General features: G+C 40.2%; 1 protein-coding gene across 3 annotated transcripts in view; it reads left to right on the top strand.

Annotated features, from left to right (window-relative positions):
- Window positions 1-3,247: 3,247 nt before the first annotated feature.
- arhgef39 (Rho guanine nucleotide exchange factor (GEF) 39) overlaps window positions 3,248-22,429 on the top strand; it is a 146,103-nt gene continuing 126,921 nt past the window's right edge. For all 3 annotated transcript variants that reach the window (XM_028804965.2, XM_051935775.1, XM_028804982.2), the window contains exons 1-2: window positions 3,248-3,377; window positions 12,934-13,111. In XM_028804965.2, the coding sequence (XP_028660798.1) occupies window positions 12,968-13,111 (144 nt within the window). In that variant the 5' untranslated portion in view covers window positions 3,248-3,377; window positions 12,934-12,967. The remainder of the gene's footprint in view (window positions 3,378-12,933; window positions 13,112-22,429) is intronic.

Here is a 22,429-nt window from a genome sequence, read left to right on the forward strand (position 1 = left end):
CCATATTGCTGAATTTATCGAGGTATGAAAAAAACACTTACACTGTTTCTAAAGCTTTTCCAACATGATTTAAAACAAATTTCCAATGATTTTGGATAGCTGGATGAATGGAGGAGGAAAACTAAAATTTACTATAACTATTACGACTGGAAATCACTCCCAAATGGAAAAAAACAACAGAAGGAGTCATCCTCCTCCCTAGGAAGGTTATAGTGAGAAGAACTGGACAAAAGAGTTCCACCTCACACATGATGATTAGTATCTTAATTTCCTTATTGCAGACACAAAGTATAATTTGGATTTTTTTATTGGTTTGGTTACACTGGGGAATAAATGTAAAAAGCACTTGTTTCTGCTGTATCTCCTTTAACTTTCTTTCTCCGGCTGCCCGTCCTCCTGCTAGACAAAGTCGGCTTAGAAAACGGATGGCTGGACAGATGGATACATGTGGATATGAATCACTTCATAAAAATATAAGATCCCAGATCTCTGCATCACAGTACAAACCACATACTAGCTTAGCAGACCCTGTCTCACATTGTATTCAGCACTTTAGTAATTTTAATCCTGTAACTGAGCAGGAAGTCTTAAGTTTAATTTCTAAAATGAAGCCCACTACTTGTTCCCTAGATCCAGTGCCAACAAAACTAGTAAAAATTGCAATGGATGTTCTTGCAGCGCCTATCCTAAACATTATGAATAGTTCATTATTGCATGGCACAGTACCTGATACACTAAAAGTGTCAGTCATTAAACCATTACTTAAAAAGTCAGACCTTGACCCACATATACTAAATAATTATAGGCCTATTTCAAATTTACCGTTTCTCTCTAAAATACTAGAAAATGTAGTTGCCAGTCAGCTTCAGACACACCTTACGCATTACAATTTATTTGAGAAATTCCAGTCTGGTTTTCACACTGGTCATAGTACAGAAACGGCACTAACACGGGTTGTAAATGACATTCTGATATCCTCTGATGAAGGAAACTACACTGTAATTATGTTGTTGGACTTAAGTGCAGTATTTGACACCATCGACCATTCGATTTTACTGCACAGGCTAGAAAATGATGTTGGGCTTACAGGCACCGTTCTCGCTTGGTTTAGTTCTTACTTATCAAATCGATTCCAATACGTACAGAAATGTGCTGACAGTACTTCATCATTATACACAGAAGTTCAATATGGTGACCCGCAGGGCTCAGTACTGGGACTTTGACTGTTTTCACTGTACATGCTTCCACTGGGATCTCTCATTAGGAAACATAATGTTAATTTTCACTCGTATGCAGATGACACCCAGTTATACCTTCCATTTAAATCAAACAAAGTTTCTCCAATGTTGTCTTTAATTAGTTGTGTTAGCGAATTAAAGGAGTGGATGAATGAGAACTACTTGTCTTTAAATACAGATAAAACAGAGATGTTAATTGTTGGAGGGAATGATGCTGATCACAACAATATTTTGTCATCATTTAACTCAGTTGGAATCCCAGTCAATTTTACTGAATCAGCCCGCAATCTAGGAGCTATCTTTGACTCTAGCATGTCATTTAAAGCGCATATCACAAAGTTGTCCAAAACATGTTTCTTCCATCTTAAAAATGTTAGGAAATTAAGGCGCTTTTTAAATAAACAGGATTCTGAGAAAATAATTCATGCATTTATCTCTAGTAGGATTGACTACTGCAATGCGGTGTTCACTGGATGTTCAAACTGTTCTTTATACAGCCTCCAGTTAATCCAAAATGCGGCTGCAAGAATTATTACAAGAACAAGAAAATACGAACACATAACTCCAGTTCTTAAATCCTTACACTGGCTCCCGGTTTAGGGCAGATTTCAAAATCCTCCTTTTAACATATAAAGCATTAAATGGTCGAGGTCCGGCTTACTTGTCTGAACTTATCATGACTTACAAACCTGAGCGCACATTAAGATCTCAAGATGCCGGTCTGCTTATGATTCCAAGGATTAATAAAATAACAGTGGGAGGTTGAGCTTTTAGTTACAGGGCCCCTAAACTGTGGAATGGTCTGCCTGCTACTATAAGAGATGCCCCTTCGGTCTCAGCTTTTAAATCCTGGCTGAAGACTCACTACTTCAGTTTAGCATATCCTGACTAGAGCTGCTGATTAACTGTACAGACTGCATCTCTGTTGTTAGTCATTAGCACTTAAACATAAGTAACATGACAGTTATAATTGTATAATAACCCTCACTTATTCTGTTTTTCTTTTCGGTACTCAAATGTGGCACTTGGTGCCACGGCCCACCTGCCAAGTTGTGTTGCCTGCCTAAGGAAAAGTCATCCCAGATGGAGGATCGCAGGAATCGTGGGAAAGAGGGGTCCTTTCATCGGATTAGCTGGCCCAGCAGTTTCAGCCGTGGAATGGCCAAATGGGGGAGGCAGCTTGAAGGATGAGGTCTCCAGGACTCTACACAAATCCAAATCTTATTATGGGATATATCATCTACTGTTAAATTCTGCTCTGTACTTCTAAAATTTATATTTTTTATTTCTTACTATATTGAGAAATTGTTCTGCTCTGTGTACAGTACTGCATTGTATTGTATTGACCCCCTTCTTTTGACACCCACTGCACGCCCAACCTACCTGGAAAGGGGTCTCTCTTTGAACTGCCTTTCCCAAGGTTTCTTCCATTTTTTCCCTACAAGGTTTTTTTGGGAGTTTTTCCTTGTCTTCTTAGAGAGTCAAGGCTGGGGGCTGTCAAGAGGCAGGGCCTGTTAAAGCCCATTGCGGCACTTCCTGTGTGATTTTGGGCTATACAAAAATACTGTAAACTGTATTGTATTGTATTGTACTTCCTTAACACAGACAAGTCAGTCCATTCTTCCCACTCCTTGACCAGGCCAGTTATTAAGTATGTGGGGTTTCCTAGTCTTAGTTATCTCTCTTCCTGTTTGTTTTGGACATTATACCTGCAAATGCCTCACGCCTCTGTTACAACTCTTGTTTCAGTCAAATATATCTCCGCTTATGTACCTTTTACTTACGGTTTGTATTTCGTTTTGTGTTTTTTTTTCTAACCTCAACGGCTTTATCATTCAAAACAATAAATGCTATTCATTTAATAAATGACTAGTCTATTGGTCTTCAAAAGCAGACTTAACTTCAGAAACTCCACCCCAAACCCGAAAGAAGCAATGTGTGCGTTTGTCTGTCTCTCTCTCTCTCTCTCTCTCTCAAACGCATGCGTAAAACGTTCCTAGAGGCGTGTGTCTCAGAAGTACCCGTATGTGCGACGGGCGGAACTCCCTGCCCGGGGAATTCAAAACAAGTCTGTTTCATCTCATCTCCTCCCAGGAAGAAGAACTTTGACTGCATCTTAAATTGTAATACGTAAATAAGGTTAGTAAAAAAATTATGATTGAAAATATAAGTAGTGTTAGTTAAAACTTAGGTAAGAGTCTGTGCAACTTTTTATTTAGACGCGTTAATAGTTTAATTGTCTTTAGCTTCAGTTATCGGATTATTATTTTCTTCGATGCTGAATTCATATATTACAATAGGATGAACTAAATTGGCGTTGTGGCATCAACGTTAAACAGCAGGTTAATGAATGCTTTACCTCAAATACGCAGTCCTGTTTTAGGTAAGTACTTTTTTTTTTTTTTTTTAGTACAACCCTGTACGCAAATTGTTACATTTACGAGATGTTTTTAAGTTCAAAAGTTTATGGGCAAGAATATTCGTCTTAAAACAATTACTAGCAAATCGTACTTGCGAAAATTTCTCAAGAATAAAAACGTTCATAAAATGATGATGATGATGAGGGAGAGATGAACATCAGATGTTATAGTAAGAAAGGTTATTTTAACAAGTCACTTGTGAGAGGACTCAATATTAGAATAGCAACATGATTAGTATGGGTTGTTGTTATAGTCACTTACACTTTGTATTGTAAATAGTCATGCTGTTGTAACATGAACAGGTTAACAGGACATATTGGATAAGAAGGGAAATGCAGGGCACATGTAAGTCGGTATGTGTGAAGTGTGGCCGTCAGGTAATGTAGTATACTGTACCGACATCTATAATAATTGTCGGAAAACGCAATTTGTTGCATAAACGTTATTGTTAGCAAAAATATTCCCCTGTATGTAACCCGCAAGTACCTGAACGTTTAACCGGGGTTTCGATGTAACTCTGGAAAATGTGTACAACTGGCCATGGGTAAAAACCGAGCCTGGCAAATAATCTCCGACATTATTAAACGTTTGTCGTTGTGACCTGGTGATAGTCATACAATGCTAAACGGACGAGGAATCGCCAACGCCGTAATATAATGGGAATATCTTGTTTTGAGTTGTCAGTGTTATGGAATCCCTGTAGTTTTCACGTCATAATATTCCTTGTTTTGTCTGGGAGTTTTCCGTTGCTGTTCAGAAAGGCTGTGTGTGTAATTCGTTTTTCGTTCACTGCTTAGGTGCAAAACTTGCTGCCGCTGATCTTCGGATAATGTCACTCTGTGGTTTGTCGTACGTTGTCTCTGTTGTGGCATCTTGCCGGTGCTGGTTGATATGGTGTGATGTGGATGTCTCTACTTTTGTGCGCTGGTGTGAGTAAGTAGGCCTACGAGACCGTTTGTGTTGGTCGCAGCAAAGCTGCATTTTACCTTTTCATTTTATCGGTAGGCTTACGTTGAAGTGAAGGAAAAAGGAGGTGTAAAATGGTAGTATCATAATGCAGTTTCGGTGAGCAACAAAGGCGGGAGGCTTACCTTGAAGTGAATGAAATAGGAGGTGTAAAATGGTAGTGTGGTAATGCCGTTTCGGTCAGTAGCAAAGTATGCACCGAATAAACAGTCAAATACCACAGTCGATAAGAAGAACTGAAGACTTGAAGATAAACCTAAGACCAAAACTCTGCCATGAACACGGATTTCTCTCAATTGTTATGGAGGGATATAGTAGCGTAGTTGTGGCAACCGTTGTTTATATCGAGCACGGGCAATCGAAAGCGAAATAATATAAGGATTTACCAACTATAAAAAGTATAGTATCGGAATATAAATTTAGAGCATTGCAAATATATTAAAAATAATATCTAAAAAAAACCAAAGCATTTAAAGTCTCGTGAGGTTGTGTAGTTAACAATAACTAAAATGAGCTGGCTTTGTTTATGTAAAAGGTTAGTGCTACAGTTTGCAAAAGATGTTCTTTCTAGGGGTACTATACGGTAGCTTGTCTTTTGAAACCATAACTTGAGGCACTGGGTGTGTCATCCTCCCTTTCAAGCATGTAAACCATTTTTTATGTGGAAACTACAGTATAGATATTCTTGGATACTCTGTAATTCCATTTGGAGACTTCGCCTCAATCGGTCTTGACTAAAATATAGATGAAAGAAGGATGTCTAAAGTAACAGTAAACTCAACGCATTTATTTTGTTTTGAAGAGCTATAAAATACTGGTGTTGCAACAGAACAGTCTTAAAGTAACACACAGCCTAACAGAAACACTAAACTGCAATGGCTACTTCTTCAAAAGATGAATGGCATACACATGCATATTCAAGTAGCCATTTTCAGACAAACTCAACTGAATTTATTAGACAGTTGCAAAAACCTTTGGCTTAACCCATATTTTTTCCTAAACTTTAATGATTTGTTCTCTTCATTAAAATGTTAACTATTTTGCAGTTATTTTGTGTAGCTCATCATCTTATAAGTAAACATAATCAAGGACCTCTCTTTTACTTATGTTTATGGCTTTGTTCATGGTTTTATTAAAATTATTTCCTAATACTGTATTTCCAAGCGAATGTTTCTGGTTAGTCCATTGTTGCTTGTGTTTGTGTTGTCCATGAGATTTATAATGAATTAATTTGGGTAGATTAAATGTATTCATCAACTACAGGTTCAAAGCAAACACCAAGTTGAAGCCAGTGAAAAATAAGATAAATTTTTTTAATGGTTTTTATTGATTCTGTGTTCAATGAACAAGCTAGGTAATCTAGTAAATAAAGAGTAAATCTTAAAAATGCTTGACTGATTAAAATCACATACATGTTGTTTACTGTGTGATAGTGTACAAGTCAATGACCATATGCTGCAGTGAACATGTGAAGCACAGACAGTTTTTTTTGATGTCTGCCTTGAAAGGTAGTATATACAACAATGAATCAGATTTTTTTCTGTGACATTAATTTATTTTTAATGGAAAAGGGAGACCACTTATAGCTTTTGGATCCAAAACTAAGGTCAGAGCGTACAGGTGTTTAGCATCTCCAATCTGACTAAATCGAACCTGACATCTTTGTTGTTCAGTTACTACGAAAGTGTAGGAGTTGACATAAGGTTAAATGAACAGGCAGCTATGTTTGTGAAAATATGAATTGTAAACGATTTTTCACACCCCGTCAAAAGGAGGTGAAAGGGACTGATATTAAGAAAGTTGATAATGAAAGGCCACACCAGATGAATTCATTACTCAAAACTTCTGAATCGGTAACTGTGCCTAACAACATCAGTTTAAGCACAGATGAGACTGCACAGCATCAACCTTCTGACTGCATGTCTAAACCAGTAGCTAAAGGACATTAACATTGCTGTCTAATTTGAAATACAGACAACCCAAGGCAGAATGTAGTGTATACATAACCCACTTATCTAAATTTTATTTGCCGTTTTTATATCATATAGTAATGCAATAGTCAAAATGACAAAGATATTTCTGCAGACAGAAGCACTTCTTAAATGCATTGAGCCACATAGCTGTCATGGTCTATATGTGTCTGTCTGTCTTGTTGCTACTCCCATTAAATACATACATTAGTTGTTCAGCTTCAGTGTCCTTGTGCTATAGAGAGTATGAAAAAATAACTATTATAGCTTCTAACTTTCTCAAAGCATTAAGTTTTTTGCTTAGTTTCTTTTACTCTTTCCCTGAAATCTTAGTGATATAAACATGAATAGACAAGAAGGATTGAGGGTGGTTGTTTTAGGAAGATGCAAATATTAAAAAATTCACAAATATAGTCCCAGGTACAGGATTTTAGATTGATACCTGTATGTCATGGTGATGAGGTTTAACTCACCTGACCAAACAAATCCAAGTTTAGAGTATAGGGAAAAGTATTAGAATCCTCTAAAAATTCAGTTTTGAGATTTTGATGAATCTCAACGTTATAGACCTCCCAGAGTTCGAAAATACCATTTTTGAAATTGTGTGTGTGTAAAAATACGATAACTTGAGAACACTTTCATTTAGGTCAACTTGGGAACTCATGGGAAAGGCGCTATATAAATAAAATGTATTAAAATTATTATTGATGGTACTTAATGTACATAATATAAAAATTGTCTTGCTGTTTATTCCTCATATGCCCATCCCCATATCTGAGTATATGAGAGAGGCTAGGGGAGAGCACTCCTGATTGTTCTTTTTCCTCTCTATTTGGCTTATCATAGGTAGTTTTGGAATTTAAAGTCAAAATCATGATAAAGGGTTGGGACACTGGATGGGGAAACCCAATATAATTGTTGGCAATTTGTCACAAAGCACAATAACAGCCAGCACTGTAAGGTGACATCTTTTCAGATGCAGGTCTTCCAATTGGGATATTCTGATGGTGGCATACTATTTTTGTTGGCCCTGATGGGAAGTATGGGCCCAGAATGGAGGAAGCAGAAGTAATGTTGGAGCTCTTTACACCATGGATCTGCATGTCTGAGGATGGAAGGACCAGGGCACTGCCTCCCATTGGACTCTAGAGGGCAGCCCTCCTGAGCGGCTGCGGCACCATGTATTCTCACAGGGCATGCTGGGACTTGGAGTTTGGTTGGGGGGGAGGAGGGCCTGCAGCCCTATAATGGACTTTCACCACACCTGGGAGTAATTCCAGGTAATACTAATGGGCCACCTGGACCACTCCCAGGAGTAGAATAAAAGGACCTCACACTATTCGAGGATAAATACGTTAACAAAAACTTATTCAGAAAAAAATACATATAAAATACAACAATGTACAGTTAATATATTCAAAATGATGTATGTGCCCAGCATTTTGAACACTATATTTATTCATTTTTGAACGAACCTCACAAGCCTGATCGACTCTGATTGGCTTCTTTCAAAGTTTACCTTTCACGAGTATGAGTAAAATGACAAGCACGGAAATGAGAGAATATTTAATGGAACTAGACCATTTTATTTGTGAATTGTCCTAAATTTATTTATTCTGGAATGATTTTATATATTCAGACGCTGACTTTATATATTCCAATGCTGACTTTATATAATCAGGCTTTGACATTATATATAATCAGGAATGACTTTATATATTCTAACACTGACTTTTTATATATTCAAGTTTTGACTTTATATATTCTGACACTGACTTTATACTGTATATTCAGGAACGACATTATATATTCAGGAATGGCTTTATATATTCAGAGTCTGACTGTATATATTCAAGTTTTGACTTAACATATTCAGAAAATCATTATATTTTCCTGTTTGGCACCCCATAATATAAATATATATATTGTGGTGGGTGGCTTGGGGCTGTGCCCAGCTGGGACGCCAAGAAGGACCGGGAGAGGGACTATGCCTCCCCCGGACCACAAGAGGGCATCCACCCTGGTTTGTGTGGGGGCCACAGGAATTGAGCACGGCAGCTCAACCTTATAGGGGCCCGTGGCCACCGCCAGGGGGTGCCCAGAAGATTGTGGAGCCCTGGACGACAGCACTTCCACCACACCCAGAGGTGCCGCAGGAAGCTCATCAGGAGGCACCTGGAGCACATCCAGGTGGGAATAAAAGGGGCCGCCTCCCTCCAGTTGGTAGCTGGAGTTGGGTGGAAGTGGACGAAGCTCGGAGGAGAGGAGTGGAGGCAGTGAAGGGGGACAGGACTTTTAAGAGGCCCGGACTGTAGGGTGTTTGGTGCAGGGGCACTGGGATGTGTGCGGGACTGATTACTGTAAATAATTGTAAATAAATGTGTGGTGGGTTTGAACATTGGTGTCTGCCTGTCTGTGTCGAGGCTGATCTTCCACTAATTAATAAATATATATATATACAGTGATCCCTCGCTATATCGCGCTTCGCCTTTCGCGGCTTCACTCTATCGCGGATTTTATATGTAAGCATATTTAAATATATATCGCGGATTTTTTTGCTGGTTCGCGGATTTCTGAGGACAATGGGTCTTTTAATTTCTGGTACATGCTTCCTCAGTTGGTTTGCCCAGTTGATTTCATACAAGGGACGCTATTGGCAGATGGCTGAGAAGCTACCCAACTTACTTTCTCTCTCTCTCTCTCTCTTGCGCTGACTTTCTCAGATCCTGACGTAGGGGGTGTGAGCAGGGGGGCTGTTCGCACACCTAGATGATACGGACGCTCGTCTAAAAATGCTGAAAGATTATCTTCATGTTGCTACCTTCTGTGTGCAGCTGCTTCCTGAAGCGACATGCTGCACGGTGCTTCACATACTTAAAAGCTCAAAGGGCACGTATTGATTTTTCACTGTTTGTTTTTCTCTCTCTCTCTCTCTCTGCTCCTGACGGAGGGGGTGTGAGCTGCCGCCTTCAACAGCTTTGTACTGGCGGTGCTTCGCATACTTAAAAGAAAAACAGCCCTATTGATTTGTTTGCTTTCCTCTCTGTTTCCTTTGAAGAGGAAGATATGTTTGCATTCTTTTAATTGTGAGACAGAACTGTCATCTCTGTCTTGTCATGGAGCACAGTTTAAACTTTTGAAAAAGAGACAAATGTTTGTTTGCAGTGTTTGAATAACGTTCCTGTCTCTCTACAACCTCCTGTGTTTCTGCGCAAATCTGTGACCCAAGCATGACAATATAAAAATAACCATATAAACATATGGTTTCTACTTCGCGGATTTTCTTATTTTGCGGGTGGCTCTGGAACGCAACCCCCGCGATGGAGGAGGGATTACTGTATACAGTATATATATTGTGGAACGAGCCCCGGACACAGACAGGCAGACATGTTTTAAGCACCACCACACGTTTATTATACAACTAATATTTACAATAATAAGTGCACACACAACCCTAAAACTCCCTCAAAGTCCAGGCCTCTCTCACTCTGCCTCTCTTCAGGTCCGCCTCCACTCCTCTCCTCTCCTCCGAGCTCTGTCCTGCTACACTCCCGACTCCAGTCATCGAATGGAGGGAGGCAGCCCCTTTTATAGCCACCCGGTTGTGCTCCAGGTGCCTCCCGAAAATCTTCCGCCGGCACTCCCCAGTGTGGCGGAAGTGCCGGCTGCGTACCTGGAAGCACTCCGGGTGTGTCTGGTCTTCTTCCCCCCAGCACTTCCGGGTGTGGCGGAAGTGCTGAGGGCCAGGGCTCCAAAGGCATCGGGGCGCCTCTTTGCGGTGACCACGGGCCCCTATAGGGTTGAGCTTCAAAGCAGGGTTGGCTGGTCCCCAAAGCCACCAGGGCAGTCGCCCCCTCGTGGTCTGGAGGAGGCATAAGCCCTCCTCCGGTCCTCTTGGGCGTCCTGGCTGGGTACCACCCCCAGCCGCGTGCCACAATATATATGTATGTGTAAAATATAGTACTGTGCAAAAGTTTTAGGCAGGTGTGAAAAAATGATGTAAACAAAGAATGCTTTCAAAAATGGAAGTGATAGTCATTTATTTTCATCAGTCAACAAAATGCAGTGAATGAACAAAAGAGAAATCTAAATCAAATCAATATTTGGTGTGACCACCCTTTGCCTTCAAAACAGCATCAATTCTTCTAGGTACACTTGCACACAGTTTTTGAAGGAACTCGGCTGGTAGGTTGTTCCAAACATCTTGGAGAACTAACCACAGATCTTCTGTGGATGTAGGCTTCCTCACATCCTTCTGTCTCTTCATGTAATCCCAGACACACTTGATGATGTTGAGATCAGGGCTCTGTGGGGGCCATGCCATCACTTCCAGGGCTTCTTGTTCTTCTTTACGCTGAAGATAGTTCTTAATGACTTTGGCTGTATTTTTGGGGTTGTTGTGCTGCTGCAGAATAAATTTGGGGCCAATCATACGCCTCCCTGATGGTGTTACATGATGGATAAGTATCTGCCTGTATTTCTTAGCATTGAGAACACCATTAATCCTGACTAGATCTCCAACTCCATTTGCAGAAATGCAGCCCCAAACGTTCAAGGAACCTCCACCATGCTTCACTGTTGCCTGCAGACACTCATTATTGTACCGCTCTCCGGCCCTTCGATGAACAAACTGCCTTCTGCTACAGCCAAATGAGTCAAAATTTAAAATATCAGTCCAGAGCACCTGCTGCCATTTTTCTGCACCCCAGTTCCTATGCTTTCATGCATATTTGAGTCGCTTGGCCTTGTTTCCACGTCAGAGGTATGGCTTTTTGGCTGCAACTCTTCCATGAAGACCACTTCTGGCCAGACTTCTCCGGACAGTAGATGGGTGTACCTGGGTCCCACTGGTTTCTGCCAGTTCCGAGCTGATGGCACTGCTGGACCTCTTCCGATTTCGAAGGGTAATAAGCTTGATGTGTCTTTTATCTGCAGCACTAAGTTTCCTTGGCCGACCACTCCGTCTACGATCCTCAACGTTGCCCGTTTCTTTGTGCTTCTTCAAAAGAACTTGAACAGCACATCTTGAAACCCCAGTCTGCTTTGAAATCTTTGTCTGGGGGAGACCTTGCTGATGCAGTATAACTACCTTGTGTCTTGTTGCTGTGCTCAATCTTTCCATGACATGAAACTGTCTTCCACAACCTCACCTTGGTAGCAGAGTTTGGCTGTTCCTCACCCAGTTTTTTAGCCTCCTACACAGCTGTTTCTGTTTCAGTTAATGACTGTGTTTCAACCTACGAGTGACATTGATGATCATTACCACCTGTTTGGTATAATTGGTTGATCATACACCTGACTATAATACTACAAAATCCCTGACTTTGTGCAAGTGTATCTATAAGAATTGATGCTGGTTTGAAGGCAAAAGGTAATAACACCAAATATTGATTTGATTTAGATTTTTAATTTGTTCGCTCACTTTGCATTTTGTAAACTGATAACAATAAACAATCATTATTTATATTTCTGAAAGCATTTTGTTTACAGCATTTTTTCACACCTGCCTAAAACTTTTGCACAGTACTGTATGTATATGTGTGTGTGTGTATAATATATAAATAATATAGTGCATCCGGAAAGTATTCACAGCGCATCACTTTTTCCACATTTTGTTATGTTACAGCCTTATTCCAAAATGGATTAAATTCATTTTTTTCCTCAGAATTCTACACACAACACCCCATAATGACAACATGAAAAAAGTTTACTTGAGATTTTTGCAAATTTATTAAAAATAAAAAAAATTGAGAAGGCACATGTACATATGTGTATATACACACATATAAATGTAATATACACACTCTACTGCACTCCCTCTTGGGAATCGAACCTCGGACGTCAGCGCTAGAGGCGAAGCCCCTAACGTTGCGCCACGGCGTGTAGTTCGTTTATTTGACAAAATGTAGATCGGGGTAATTACATTCACGGCATTCGTAGTCTGAATCACAATCTGAATGTATGGTTCGATTCCCGAGAGGGAGTGCAGTAGAGTGTGTACGCCTGATGAGCCCAGAAGTAGGGCGAAACACGTGTCGCGTACTCTTTGCATTATTTGACAGTAAACTATTTCAACCATATATATATATATATATATATATATAGTGTGTATATATGTTCTTTTATGGATATTAAACACAACCTGGTCAAATTTGTACAGGAAAAATGTGCAGACTACTTGCAGGCAGTGCCCATGCCAAGATTTAAATGAAAGACTAGGCCATTGTTAAGTAACAGGGCCTACCACTTGTAAACCTCCTTTCTGGTACTGTTACAAATTTGCTTTCCAAGTTGTTTTTTTTTTATTTATTGTTTTAACTGTTCAATGTTTGCTTTTAGCTATTTGAAGAAGAAACAGCCAATTCCACCAGCCATGAGTGTTTATCCAAAGCAGTATGCAGATGTTAACATTGTGGAAGAACAGAGGGCAAAGTGGGAAAAGAAGCGTATTAGAACAACCAAGGAACTTATTGAAACAGAACGGAGATATTTTGAACAACTGGAGCTTGTTTCAATGGTAAGTTCTGCTATCTTGGATAAATTCTTAGAAACCTAGTTGATATAATTGTAAGAAATTATCCTATTTAATTGAGTTTGGATAAATTAAAAAGAACAAAAGATTTACATATCTGCTGTCCTTGAACTTCATCCACATTTAGAATCAAAGAGAAGTGAAGTTCAGGAGGTTAGTCATTAAGGAGCCTGTAGCCGTAACCGTTTAAAGGGTGTTCATTTGGGTAATTTTGACGAGGGTTGAAAAGAACACTTTTGGGAACTTATTAATGCATTGGATGTGTTATGCTAAAAAGTGGCTTCATCAGAATCATTGCTTAGAAATGTTATTTTCTTTGGGTAAGGTCACTGTGGTGTCCTGACCCTTCTGCCCTTGTTTTCTGTCCAAACCAGCAAACCCGCGATTCTCGAAAGAATCGCAAATCCAAGAATGGCAATCACTTTGTGTTTCCTCCGATATTTGGAGGGAAGAAAAATCATGGAGGGTGGGTACGTCCTGGGAAAGTTCATTTAATTAAATAAATATATTTGTACTAAAGCGGTTTCTTTTTGGAGCCATGACTCATCTGGTCCTGGTGTTTGAGAAGTGCGTTGTAGGCACCTGCGTTCATTGTTTTTATCCATGCGGTTTCGTTTTTTTTTTTTTTTTTCTCTCTATGGCTGGGTTGTTAGCTAGAAGTCGTTTGCTGACGACGGCGGATTTGTGTGCTGAAGTGACCATGGCGGTGGATCCAGGCTTGGAGGGCTACATTACTAAACGAAGGTGGTATATGCGGTGGTGTGCGCAGTCGCATTTGGGCGGCGGTTGTACTGTGTGCGGCTTGCTTGTTGCCTCTGGCATCTGTGCATATATACAACCTGGTGTGCACGCTTTACCTCAAGTTTTGTTTACAGGTCATGTTGTGTTGTTTGGGCCCCAGCTACTGACTCTGGGATGCCGCTGGGTTTGACTCTGGGGTGCTGAGGCTCAGTGCGGGTGCGCTTTCGGTGCTTCTTCCTTGTGTATATATACAAACATCACCAAACAAAGGTTGTATATGTGGTGGTGTTCGTGTTCGGGCGGCGGTTGTATTGTGACGTGAAGTTTAGTTTACAGGTTGTGTTGTGTTGTTTGGGCCCCAGCTACTGACTTTGGGAAGCCGCTGGGTTTGACTCTGGGGCGCTGAGGCGCAGTGCGCGTGCGCTGTCGGTGCTTCTGGCCTCTGCAATCCTTGCATATGTACACACTTTACTAAACGAAGGTTGTATATGCGGTGGTGTGCGCGTTCGCATTCGGGCGGCGGTTATATCGTGACCTGAAGTTTAGTTTACAGGTTGTGTTGTGTTGTTTGGGTGCCACCTACTGACTCTGGGAACCCTCTGGGTTTGACTCTGGGGCGCTGAGGCGCAGTGCGCATGCGCCTTCGGTGCGTCTGGCATCCGTGCATATATATAACCTTCGTTTAGTAATACGGTAAACCCTCGTTTATCATGGTTAATCCGTTCCAGACTCAACCGCGAAAAATGAATTTCCGCGAAGTAGGATTCTTTATTTATAAATCGAATATTTTCGCAGTTAGAGCATATAAATCCTGTTTACTGCCTTCTAAATACGTTTTTTAACATTATTAGAGCCCTCTAGATATGAAATAACACCCTTTAGTCAAAAGTTTAAACTGTGCTAGATGACAAGACAGAGATGACAGTTCATCTCACAAAAGAATGCAAACATATCTTCCTCTTCAAAGGAGTGCGCGTCAGGAGCAGAGAATGTCAGAGAGAGAGAAAAGCAAACAATCAAAAATCAATAGGGCTGTTTGGCTTTTAAGTATGCGAAGCACCGCCAGACAAAGCAGCTGCAAGGAAGGGAGAAACGTGAAGGTAGTCTTTCAGCATTTTTTAGAGGAGCGTCTGTATCCTCCAGGCCAATGTGCGAACAGCTCCCCTGCTCACACCCCCTCCGTCAGGAGCAGAGAATGTCGGAGAGAGTGAGAAAGACGGAGAAAAGCAAACAATCAAAAATCAATACGTGCCGTTTCGAGCTTTTAAGTAAGCGAAGCACCGTGCGGGAAGCATGTCGCTTGACAAAGCAGCTGCAAGGAAGGGAGCAATGTGAAGATAATCTTTCAGCATTTTTAGATGAGCGTCCGTATTGTCTAGGGGTGCGAACAGTCCCCCTGCTCACACCCCCTCCGTCAGGAGCAGAGAATGTCAGAGCAAGAGAGAGAGAAAAGTAAACAATCAAAAATCAATACGTGCTGTTTGATCTTTCAAGTATGCGAAGCACCTCATGGGAAGCATATCTTATATCATTGAGGAGTTTTATTTAATACGTAATACGTGCTCTGGTTGGGTAGCTTCTCAGCCATCTGCCAATAGCGTCCCTTGTATGAAATCAACTGGGCAAACCAACTGAGGAAGTATGTACCAGAAATTGAAAGACCCATTGTCCGCAGAAATCCGCGAACCAGCAAAAAATCCGTGATATATATTTAGATATGCTTATATTTAAAATCCGCGATGGAGTGAAGCTGCGAAAGTCGAAGCGCGATATAGCGAGGGATCACTGTGTAGATCTTAGTTTTCTTTTTCTCAATTGCTATCTCATCCTCTGCATTCTACTATCATGTTTCAGTTTGTCTCGCAGGTCTGTTTGTTCAGCTGCATATTTTTCAGTCTGATAGTCTTTATTACTTTCTACTTGCAATTCACACCTGAGACATCTGAAACCCTATTTACTTTTGCTGCTTACAATTGAGCAGATTTTTTAAAAACATTCTATGCTTTTAAATTCTAGATCTTCAGCATTAGTGTTTAATTCTAATTACTTTTCTTCATACCTCTGACTAAAAGATTTCATACAACCAAGAGGCTTTGTGATTTACGGCCTTTCCAAGATCACCTTCACCTTTTTCAACATGTCCCAATCACTTTTCCTTGCCAAGAAATAGTCTAGATAAGAAAAGAAGAGACGTATGAAACCTTAGCTAACATAGATATGTATTTCGGTTGCCAAGAACTACGTTTAGGCTATAGCCTTTTTGTTTAATTGAAATTCCAATTTGTAAATAGTTTATCTATTGTTGGCCAAATCATAAATACATTTGCAAGTGTTATTAAATGTCCATCCATTTTCCAACCCGCTGAATCCGAACACAGGGTCACGTAATCAATATAATTAAAATATTACATACTTATTTAACAAAAACATTAATTTTAATACTGTATAGCTTATGAAGTAAAGTTGAAAATTAAAATTGCATAGCAGGTGAATTTCTGACTCTGACCTGCATAAAAAAGGTGGCGGCTGGTGTGATGTAAAGACTTGTCAGGATCGCGATCACCCTTGAAGATGAAGACAATGAACAGTGGACTTACACCCCGACATAATCAGCTGTTTAATGGTCCTTGAAAGGACTGTTTGTTGACCCTTTAAGAAAGCTCCCGGTGTTAGCCTTGATCAGACGCTACTCATCTTCATTTACTCCAAAAGGGATTGCTGTCCTTGCGAGTCTTTATACTGCACAGGCTTCCAACTTTTATTTGCCAGGTCTATGTTGGACAATCCGACCTGCCACACTGTTCGTCGCACCTCTTTTTAAGCTTTTGACATTTAAGAGCCATGATGAGCTTGATTTTATGAAAATATAGGAGCAATGAAATATGAAACCCACACAGCAGATGTGAGTGAACAAAATTAGATGCAAATAGCTGTTGCTTTATATGAGACTGGTAGGGGAAATGTTTTTTTTTTTTTTTGTGTTTTTTTTATTTATTAAGTAAATAAACAACGTACACCTTAATACGCATTCTTTATTGTTATACAATACTTTTCATAATATTGTTGTGTTGTGCTGTGCATTCAAGTCAGCAAGTATTCAAATTATGCTTTATTGCTTTAGTCCCGATGTCGGGAATGAACACACCAAGCGGCATCAGTGGTGGTAGACAAACTCAAAACTTCCACCCCAACTGACTACAGTAGAACATTCTAAATGTCAAAAGTTACAAAACAAAATTAAACATGACAAACTGTTTTAAACTTGGCATCAAAGAAATTACAATTTAAAGGTCTACTTTTAAGTGCACCGCTGCATGATGATAAATAATGTTTGAATGTTTATTTTTGTAATGATATAAGTAGTACTTTTACTGGAGAGAAAAAGTCAGAATAAATGTAAAATGTGCACATGTTAAGATCAGTCTGGTAGTTCATGATGTCATTCTTTATAAGCCCTATGCTAAAATCCTCTCAAGACTGTAAACTCTCCATTTGTTGTTACACTATGGGGAAGCCCTGCCTTATGTTTTGATATTTATGATTACCAATAGTAGTTTATTTAAGTTATAGTTGGTTAACTACTTGATGGATTTACCACTATAGTTAAAGATTGTTATGAATATTTACATACTTGTATAGTATAATATAGAAAGGAGCACAATATTGAACGGTATTAAGCATTGTAAACATTTACTGGTACTAGTATTGAATAAAAAATTCTGGCATTGTGAAATCTCTACTCACAATGGACTTTTGGACTGTGCTAACAACCGAAAGAGGTGTGTTTTTAAATTTTATTTTCGAGAGGAACATTACAATAGTATGCTACTCAATCAAACAAATAACATAACAGATACAGCTATTTATCAAAACTGAGAAATACAGCATGTGAAAATGCGAACAACAATAGGGTACAAAAGCGAGACAAGTTGCGGTTAGTTATTTTTGTATCACACTCAGACTTAGTTCTGCAGTAATCTTAGAAGAGATGAATAATAATCCCATCAGTAGGATTAATAAATAGCTTAATGTCACAATAGATAGATAGATACTTTATTAATCCCAAGGGGAAATTCACATACTCTAGCAGCAGCATACTGATACAAAAAAAACAATATTAAATTAAAGAGTAATAAAAATGCAGGTAAAAACAGACAATAACTTTGAATAATGTTAACGTTTAAGCCCCCCCCCCCCCCCCGGGTGAAATTGAAGAGTCACAATATATAGAATGTTTAAAATAATTCTTTAGCTACAGTTGCCTTCAATAATTTTGGGACAAAGACACATTTTTCTTTTACCTTGATTTTTACAACAATCCTCCACAGTTTAAAATTACAAATCAAACAATTCATATGCCAATAAAAGTGAAAGAAAGCCATTATGATGCTGAAAACAAGAACAAAGCCTTTATATACATCTGTAAAACTTTGGGATTACCTAAATCAACTGTCTGGAATGTAATTAAGAAGAAAGAACGCTCTGTTGAGGTCAGTCATCGCAAAGGGACTGGTAGGCCAAGGAAGCTTCCACCGCTGATGAGATAAGAATCCTCACTATGATAAAGAAAAAGCCCCAAGCACCTGTCCAGCAGATCAGAGGAGGCAAAAGGCAGATGTGTGTGTGTCAGAGACTACTATCCCACAAGACTTCATGACGCCATAGTACAAGATGCAAACCAGGATGGCCAGATGACAGTTTCCGAAAAAGTTCTTAAAAGAGCCTGCAGAATTCTAGAAAAAGGTCTTGTCAACAGACTAGACAAAGACGAACCTGCTTCAGAGTGATGGCAAAAGCAAAATGTGATGACAAACAGGAACTGCTGAAGATTCAAAGTACATCACCTCATCTGTTAAACATGGTGGTGGAGGTGTTGTTATAACTTGGGCATGTATGGCTGCCACAGGTACTGGCACACTGATTTCACAGCTGCTCAATGAATTTTGAGATGTATAGAAGCATCTGCTCAAGTTCCAGTAAATGCCGACAAATTCACTGGAAAGCACTTCATCTTACAACAAGATAATGATCCAAAACATTCTGCTAATGCAACACTGCAGGTTTTGAAAGCTAAAAGATGGAAAATTCTTGAATGGCTAAGCCACTCACCCGATTTAAATCCAATTGAACATGCCTTTCATATGCTGAAAAGAAAACCTAAGGGAACAAGTGCAGGAAACAAGCAGAGGTTGAAGATGGCTACATTAGAGGCTTGGTAGAACATCACCAGAGAAGTGACTCAGCACCTGGTAATGTCAGTGAGTTGCAGTCATTGCATGTAAGGGATATGCAACAAAATACTAAATATGACTGCTTTAATAAACCTTTCATTGCTTTGTCCCAAAGATTATGGTGTCCTGAAATGGGACCATGTAGTAAAGGTGTTGTAAGTTCTACATGGTGTGACCAAAATGTATGCAAATAACCTTCAATGTGCAATGTGCACCTTAATCACATCTGAATTATTAGATTTGTAATTTTTAAACTGCAGAAGGATAGGGGTTTCCTTCAAACATTACAGAGGGCACTGTAGGTTTCACTGTGCTTTATCATTTAATTCAGATATAATGTAAAATGTGTGGCAGCAGAACACCTACTCACTGCTGCCTTCTAGTAATCTGTGTGTTTAATCTGCTCCTACCTCACAATCATACCTACAATACCATACAAACAAGAAAACTTTTTCAACACCGACTTTGTAGATGCTACTGTGTTATTACTATAGTACAAGTAATTTTATTACATTTAAGCAAGTTTCAGGTATAGGAAAATTGGCTTTAAAATTATGATCCATATACCTTCACTTTGTGCTGCACATTTTGTGGAACACTTGCATTGTACCAGCAACTGAATGAAAATTACTTAGCCAGTATTTAGGAAATAGTTTTAATTCTTGTGGAACATGTATATTTTTATAAGCTTATTTTTAAAGTCTACACATCTTATTTGGAAGGAGTTTAAATGATGACTGAATGATTTGCACTATTGCCTCATAATTCTAAGGATCTGGGTGAAATTTCCAGTGTGGTCAATGTCTGCAGTCTGCATGTTAATCCCGTGTGTGTATGGGTTTTTCTTATGTGTACATTAATTTTCGGCAAACACACAAAAACTTCATTTAAATTAATTGACAGCTCTAAAATAATCTAGTCTAAAATATTGTGGTTTATGCATGTGTGTATTTTCTTTATGGCAGACGGCCAGGGCCCTTACCCAGCTGGGATGCCCCGACCATGGACTGTTTCTCCCCTGGACCGACAGAGGGCAGCTGCCCTGACTTCCAGCGGGGACATGGGTTATGAGCATGGAAGCTCAACCCTGTTGGGACCCATGGCCACCACCAGGGGATACCTGTACATTTGCGGGGCCCTATTTGGGCCGGAAGAAACTTGTTGGGCACCTGGACTCCTTCTGGTTGCCCTATAAAAAGAGCCAGTCAGCACTCAATGGTCTGAATCTGGAGGAAGTGGAGGAAGCTCGTGAAGGAGGAGTGGAGGCAGAAGGACTGGCTGGACAGAGAAGGGACTGTGTTCTCTGTTTACTATGCTGTGGGGAGCAGAGAAAAGCGCTCCCCAACTGTAAATAAACCGTGTGCTGTGTGGCAATTGGTGTCCTGCCTGTCTTTGTTGGGGTTAGGGCGGCTATACACACCCCTGGGCTTCACACTTTCTATTAGACTGCTATCCTTTTTGGCTTCCTCTTGAAGCAATCAAAATGTAGATGGTGTGACTTGACCACAAGAGGATGCCACTGAGCCCCAAACCTCAGACATGATATCACTTCACGCATTCCCAGATTCAAATAAAGGATTTTATTACACTAGTATGAATCACCAAATGTGCAAAAACATCCACCCACAATTACAATTACAATCAAGTGTGTCTTCTTTCTCTCTTTCTGGTCCTGCTTTTGAGGGCTGCCCACACCATCCTGACTCTGATTCATCCCGATGAGGAGGTGGCTCCTTGTAAGATGGACCTGGGAGTACTTCTGGTACCATAGTGTGTCCTCTTGGAAACACTTCTGGATCATGTGGAAATTGGGGAGGTCCTTCATCGACGGCACCCTCTAGTGGCACTCAGGGCTCCACATCTGGACTCCAACTCCCATGTACCCCTGCAGGAGTCCAAACTGGGATGCCTTGGGAGGACCACTGCCACCTGTCGTATGGGGGATGGCACTACTTAGAAATTTAGAAATTTGGTACCATACTGGGACCCAAGAAGAAGGGGTATTTTTATAGTCATAAAGAGACAAATAACAAGGGCCACATTTATTATATATATATATATATATATATATATATATATATATATATATATATATACACACATATACACAGTGCATCCGGAAAGTATTCACAGCGCATCACTTTTTCCACATTTTGTTATGTTACAGCCTTATTCCAAAATGGATTAAATTCATTTCTTTCCTCAGAATTCTACACACAACACCCCATAATGACAACGTGAAAAAAGTTTACTTGAGGTTTTTGCAAATTTATTAAAAATAAAAAAATTGAGAAACCACATGTACTGAAGTATTCACAGCCTTTGCCATGAAGCTCAAAATTGAGCTCAGGTGCATCCTGTTTCCCCTGATCATCCTTGAGATGTTTCTGCAGCTTAATTGGAGTCCACCTGTGGTAAATTCAGTTGATTGGACAGGATTTGGAAAGGCACACACCTGTCTATATAAGGTCCCACGGTTGACAGTTCATGTCAGAGCACAAACCAAGCATGAAGTCAAAGGAATTGTCTGTAGACCTGCGAGGCAGGATTGTCTCGAGGCACAAATCTGGGGAAGGTTACAGAAAAATTTCTGCTGCTTTGAAGGTCCCGGTGAGCACAGTGGCCTCCATCATCCATAAGTGGAAGAAGTTCGAAACCACCAGGACTCTTCCTAGAGCTGGCTGGCCATCTAAACTGAGCGATCGGGGGAGAAGGGCCTTAGTCAGGGAGGTGACCAAGAACCCGATGGTCACTCTGTCAGAGCTCCAAAGGTCCTCTGTGGAGAGAGGAGAACCTTCCAGAAGGACAACCATCTCTGCAGCAATCCACCAATCAGGCCTGTATGGTAGAGTGGCCAGACGGAAGCCACTCCTTAGTAAAAGGCACATGGCAGCCTGCCTGGAGTTTGCCAAAAGGCACCTGAAGGACTCTCAGACCATGAGAGAGAAAATTCTCTGGTCTGATAAGACAAAGATTGAACTCTTTGGTGTGAATGCCAGGCGTCACATTTGGAGGAAACTTGGCACCATCCCTACAGTGAAACATGGTGGTGGCAGCATCATGCTGTGGGGATGTTTTTCAGCAGCAGGAACTGGGAGACTAGTCAGGATAAAGAGAAAGATGACTGCAGCAATGTACAGAGACATCCTGGATGAAAACCTACTCCAGAGCGCTGTTGACCTCACACTGGGGCGACGGTTCATCTTTCAGCAGGACAATGACCCTAAGCACAAAGCCAAGATATCAAAGGAGTGGCTTCAGGACAACTCTGTGAATGTCCTTGAGTGGCCCAGACCTGAATCTGATTGAACATCTCTGGAGAGATCTTAAA

Source organism: Erpetoichthys calabaricus, chromosome 1 (assembly GCF_900747795.2).
Source record: "Erpetoichthys calabaricus chromosome 1, fErpCal1.3, whole genome shotgun sequence".
Classification (NCBI taxonomy): domain Eukaryota; kingdom Metazoa; phylum Chordata; class Cladistia; order Polypteriformes; family Polypteridae; genus Erpetoichthys; species Erpetoichthys calabaricus.